General features: G+C 37.7%; 1 protein-coding gene across 11 annotated transcripts in view; it reads left to right on the forward strand.

Moving 5' to 3' along the window:
• Positions 1 to 6529, forward strand: part of LOC106870292 (large neutral amino acids transporter small subunit 2) — a 273162-nt gene that overhangs the window by 17115 nt on the left and 249518 nt on the right. For 2 of the 11 annotated variants that reach the window (XM_052970761.1, XM_052970813.1), the window contains one exon: positions 1167 to 1206. The exons of the other annotated variants lie outside the window; for them this stretch is intronic. In XM_052970761.1, coding sequence (XP_052826721.1) covers positions 1184 to 1206 — 23 coding nt within the window. In that variant the 5' untranslated portion in view covers positions 1167 to 1183. Of the gene's footprint in view, positions 1 to 1166; positions 1207 to 6529 lie in introns of those variants that run through there. 11 annotated transcript variants of the gene reach the window in all.

Genomic DNA, 6529 nt, shown 5'->3' on the forward strand with positions numbered 1-6529 from the left:
ATAGTTGGTCCTTAACTCTTGCTCTTGAGCTGCGCATATAAATGATTCTGTCTCTATCTTCGGGTCACTCTTCCTCCTCCCCTCCTCCTCCTTCTATATATATATATATATGAAGGCGGCGGCGAGCTAGCAGAAACGCTAGCACGCCGGGCGAAATGCTTTCTTCTATCTTTACATTGTGAGTTCAAATTCCGCCGAGGTCGACTTTGCCTTTCATCCTTTCGGGGTCGATAAATTAAGTACCAGTTGCGTACTGGAGTCGACCTGATCGACTGGCCTCCTCCCCAAAAATTTCAGGCCTTGTGCCTAGAGTAGAAAAAAAGGGAAAAAAAATATATGCATCTTTTAGCTTTCACTTATTTCAGTCATTAAAACGAATCATCCCCAGTACTCATTTGTAAAACCCGATACTTATTTTATCAGTCTCTTTTTGCCGAACCGCTAAGTTACGGGGACATAAACACACCAACAGCAGTTGTCAAACGGTAGTGAATAAACACACACACACACACACACACACATAAAGCATAAAGATTTAGGAGGAATGAGAGGTGAATATATTTATTAAACCACTTGACATCTTTAGGGAGTTACAGCCGTTTCACAACTTCTTTATACAGTAATAATTTCAGCATAGAATAAATTGTGTTTGTATAAATATACATGCTACGCATTATTCAATACAATTGTATATTTACAAATCAATGCAAATAGAAAAAAAGTTAGCTTATCAGATCACCAGAACATCATAGTTACACCAAAGATTTTATTCTGATCCGATAGCCTAGTCCGTTAGTCCGTGATAGCTAGTTGATTCTCTGAATTCATACCTTATACAACAAGTGTGTGTGTTTGTGTGCGTGATGGGCTTCCTTCAATTTCCATTTACAAATGCACTCACAAAATTTTGGTCAGCTCGAGGCTCTAATATAAGATACTTGCCCAAGGTAACTGAAGTGGGACTGAACTCAGAACCATATATGATAGGGAAGCAAACCTCTTACCACAGAGCCACGCATGCACCTATGCAAACTACACATACACACGCACGCACGCATGCACGCACGCACGCACGCACGCACGCACACACACGCACGCACACACACACACACACACACACACACACACACACACACAGGTGACATTAACTTTTCTTTCATCAACAGGGTTGAAAAGTGGTTCAATGCTGGGAAGAAAACATTTTAGGTAAGATGTCACCCTGAAATATTCTTGTTGATAGCTTAATTCTGTTAATGACAAAAAACGGTAGCTTCAGTTCTTATCGATAGATCTGTGTATCAAGCTGTCAGTCTCTTAAGGGCATCGATTATAGTAGTTGAAATCTTGGCAAGGCACAGTAACGTTATGGTCAGAACAAATCAATCATAGTTCAGACATTGAGTCAGCACATTTCTGAATGCCACTTTACTATTCCTTAAGGACAGCTTTGTTGATAAAGAGCTGGTTTGTACAACCCCAAACTCCTCTTCTTCTTTCTGCTTGTTACATTTTATGCTCTGCAGTGATTTTGGAGGAATACACTCTAGCAACTCTTTGTACGACTGATACTTTACATTGGAGCATGTTGTAGGCTTATATTTTGGTCACAGTCGTCTCCTCATTGTTACAGGTACATGAACAAGTCATGTTGCTTTGGCACCTGTTAGCCAACCTGATACATCTAGCGTAGTGTTAATTTTCTTTTGAACAAGTTAACGAAGGCTGTCTTGTTAAATGTGAGCTTTCTGTATTAATAACTGACTATCAAGTCTCTGATTTTCCATCTAGTTGTTTAGCTTCGGTTATCGCATCTACATGGTTTATTTGTATCTCTGTCCATTTTGTGCATCAGATATTTTATTATATATATACACCACCTGTAGTTACTCGGTGTTGTTTCCGATATTGTTTTTGGTGAAGTAGCGAGTTGGACGGAGCTGCTCTTCTTTGCGTCTCCTGTCGCGATGCGTGTTCATCTGGTATCTCAGATAAAAACCTGTCCAGACGTATAAAAACCTGTCTAACACCATGTAGATATCTAAGGTTGCCTGAAAGTATGTTGAACAATTGCAGGCCATTAATACCCAGACTATTGCAGTACTATGTCCTTATATATATATATATACATATATACATATGATAGGTCGCTAGCCACTACACATTCTTTTTTCTCCCTCCTTTTTTTCTCTCTTTGTTTCTCTCTGTGTTCCTTTCTGTGGAAGAACGTAGGCTCGAAACGTTAAAGACTTTTTCACTTCCCGAGCGTTATACTAATACATATGTTTGTTTTCTACACCACCTGTCTTCGTCTGATGCACTATATATATATAGTGAAAATATGTGGAAAACATATATAAAAAAAGAGGGAAGAGAAATGCCTTTGTTTCAAAAAGTTTTAATATCTTTTTATAATAAAATATATATACATATTTTATGGATGGTAAAAGTCTCATAAAATGTAATGATATCCAACTAGTTTTCGCTATTTAAATTAGCTTTTCAAGGGACATTGCGAAGTAATAATTCTGTGAGACAAGGAATCACGCCATTTTGGATTTCTTGAGAAGTAAAAATGAATGGAGAGAGTGGCTAAGGGAAGCAACAGGTAGCAAGGGGGACAACTACCTTCTCAGTATTATTGAATAATGGTAAATAAATTTGATTTTGAAATAGGAATGTGTAGGGATCATGTGGTCAAGTTTGTATATGAAGGTGTAGTCTGTACTTTTGTATAAGTAGGTTTTCCTTGTTTAGGCGTTCTTGTAAGGAGATTGAATATTTGCATTGGTATAATGGAAAAATATGGAAAATTCGGTGTTTTATTTCTTGCGCATCTGTCAATATGTTCACTCAGAGCTATCTGTCTGTATTGAGGAAAACGAATCTGTTCTTTAAGTAGCGTAATTCTGCGTCTCATAGTAAGGCTCGTTTGGCCCACATAATTGTGGTCACAACCTGAGCAGGTTAGGACATAAATTAGGTTCTGAGAGGCACATGTGAAGTTGGTTTTAATTTTAAAATGTTCTCCGTGCTGGAATGCATTTGTTAGGAGTCTCTTAAGTGATTTGCGTTTGAAGAGTTTATGTGTATTCAGAATGTTCATTTTCGGGTCTTGAGTGAGCAGAGGGAGATTTTGTACAACTGTGTTGTATGCATCATTGTTTCTGGGGTTGTGGGTTGATAAGTATGGGAGTGATTTAAGGTGAGGCGTGGTGTTGTGTGTTTGTGTCCAATTTTGTGCCTCTCAGAACCTAATTTATGTATGCATGCATGCATGTACGTACACATGCATACATGCTGATATTCATACACTGTACGACTACTTTCCTTCTAAATTTGTGCACACACATACCTACGTACATACATGCATACATACATACGTACGTACATACATACATACATACATACATACATACATACATACATACATATATACATACATACATATAAGCATGCGTACAGACTTACATACACACGCTTATGTATCTATAAATTTAGAGGGTAAGTTGTGAGGTTGATCATGAATATTGACAATATAGTTGGGGAAGGGACACAATACCTCTGGGATACATTTTTCATACTAAATACAAATACAAGAGAGTTGCATATATCAATATAATGAATTGGAAAATTGTGGCTCACTACGATTTGCATTTTTTCTTGCTTCCCCCATCACATGCTTCCGGGTTCAGTACCACCGCATGACACCTTGGGCAAATGTCTTCTACTATTGCCTCGGGCTTACGAAAGCTTTGTAAGTGGATTTGATAGACGGAAACTGAAAACAACCGGTCGCGCGCGCGCGCGCGCGCGCGTGTGTGTGTGTGTGTCTTTGTGTTTGTGCTTGTACCCCATCATCGCCTGACAACCATTGTTGCTGTGTTGGTGTACTTACGTCTCCGTAACTTAGCGGTTCAGTGAAAAGAGACCTATAGAATAAGTACCGTGCTTTAAAAAAAATAAATTCTGTGGTCGATTCATTCGACTAAAAATTCTCCAAGGTGGTGCCCCAGCATGGCCGCATTTAAATGATTGAAAGAAGTAAAAAGTAAAAAGTTAAAGATTTCCTAAAGCAAAAGATGAATTTTTGCGTTAGAGTTATCTCCCTTGATTGAAGCTGCTTTTTGGCAATTACTGTACGAACAATGTTGTTCGGCAACGTCAACAGAATCGCCTTTCTCTAACAGTGAAGGACTGTCCATCGGTGACATTCCCTGTTTAGCTGACGGATCGTGCAGTTTCCACTCGACAAAGGCTGTGCATTCACCAGTATGATTTGAAAAAACACATTTACCACTATAATGCTGCATTTTCTGTATTTTCCAAAACTTTATATGAATTGATTTTATTGGAGTTATTTCCCCTTATCGTAGCATCGAAATTTCTTACATTTTGAACAAGTTTCTTACATTTTGTCAACAGATTGTATAGATAAACTCAATTAATCGAAGTCTTTGTCTCACTGTATACATATACGAGATGTCATCATTCTAATTTAGCAGCAATACTCTTATACATACACGCATACACACACAAACCACAGGAAGGTTTCGTGATGTTGCGATTTCAGTTCATGTGTGTGTGTATGTCTGTGTATGTGTGTCCATTGTTATCATTGGGCGGATCGAGATGTGCTCAGAGAGACAAAACTACACTCATATACGAGCATTGCTGATTACTGGGGTTATGTCGAACAGTTGGTCTCGCGTGTAGAACGAAACCAGCTATCGGACGAATTTATCGTGAGAATCGTTCCACCATCCACCTTTAACAAACTAAGGCAGGCAGTGTTCTTCTGTCTAACGGCTATGGCAACAGAGGTTATGTGGTGGACGAGGTTGAAACGACCGAGGAAAGATACCTTACTGGTCAAGCCCTCATCGACTTCTTAAGTTCCACCTGTAAATGAAAGTGAGAGTGGAGAGGAAAGCACTACCTCCCAGTGAATTTATGAAAAATAGGTGACATGGGCGAAAAGGGTTAAGGTGAATGGTATTACTTTAAGCATGCATATCTAGATTGGGGAACAACAGTTGGGAGAAGGCACGTATCCTTCGCGTTCAGGGAAATTATGGGTCTACCAAGCTCCTAGATTGGCCTTAGTTGGAGTTTCTACTGTACCAGGAGGACTGCATAATTCATGTGACCGCATACTTTGTTTATGTATATACTTTTATACTATTTCACCGTGTTTTCCCTTTTTTGACCCTTTTTATGTAAACCTCGACACAAATTGTAACTGTCATTGTGGTGTCCCCCAGATATAGGGTCCTGTGACAAATAAAAAAAATTATATATCATTGTTTTTTTAGCGTTGACGCCACATCAGTGACTTGATGGCCAAAAAGTTCGCGCCAACTCGATTTCCAAACTTTTCAACTATAACAAAATGATATACATACTACGATTCAAGTTCTATTACACCCGTTTGTATAGAAAAAGTTTGTACATATGAAGTAAACAGAAATGGCGTTTAACATTTACAACTGTTTCAGCAGAATTTTATTTAATGCTGTTATAAAAGATAACCGAAACAGCTGCCGTAAATTCTAAACGTCATATCTGTTTACTTTATACATAGCCTACGCCAAGGACCAACCCATGAGTCGGATCTATGGTCCAAATTGGATTGGCACTCGCATATCTAAGATAACTTGCCATCACTTGATGTTTTTCAATGTTGCTTATTTCATTATGAGCTCTATGTTATCGTGTCTAGCCATTTCTGGTGTCCTACGAGTTGTTATGACTTGATTCTATACTATATATATATATATATATATATATATATATGCGAGTAAAAATAAATACAAAAAAGGTGGGTTTTTTTGTATGATTGTGTATAGAGGAATATATTATTTTGCTTAAAAGAGTTCCAACACTGTCTGTTTTTTATGTTTTATTTATATTCCTGCAGAACTAATGTGGGGTATAGAATATGGAATATACAATATACAATATAAAATAAAATAAAATAAAAATGGATGGCACCATGAAAGAAAGTATTGAATGTAGATGAAATATTGAGTGTTCAATATAAAGGATCAAATATATAAATATATAAATATAAATATATATATATAAAGGCGACTCGAGTTTCAGGGCTATTTCCCTTCGTCATGGCCGGTATGACAGACAAGAGTCATACAAAACATCGGAATGTAGCTCAGTCCACTAACGAAATATCCAATTAACGATATTCGATATTTAATTTAATTTAATTCAATTTCTCAAATTGAAGTAATTGGACATGGAAACAGTTGTAAGCGAAACTGGGTTTGATATTGTTCAGAATTTAATTATGTTCTAATAAACTGATGTCTATATGTCAATTTCTCCGTTTCTTTTTTATCATATATATATATATATATATATGCGCAGGAGTGACCCGTGAGGTAAGAAGCTTGCTTCCCAACCACATGGTCCCGAGGTCAGTCCCACTGCGTGGCATCTTGGGCAAGTGTCTTCTACTAAAGTCTTGTGAGTGGATTTGGTAGACGGAAACTGAAAGAAGCCCGTCGTATATATA

The sequence above is a fragment of the Octopus bimaculoides genome, chromosome 1 (genome assembly GCF_001194135.2).
Source record: "Octopus bimaculoides isolate UCB-OBI-ISO-001 chromosome 1, ASM119413v2, whole genome shotgun sequence".
Lineage (NCBI taxonomy): Eukaryota > Metazoa > Mollusca > Cephalopoda > Octopoda > Octopodidae > Octopus > Octopus bimaculoides.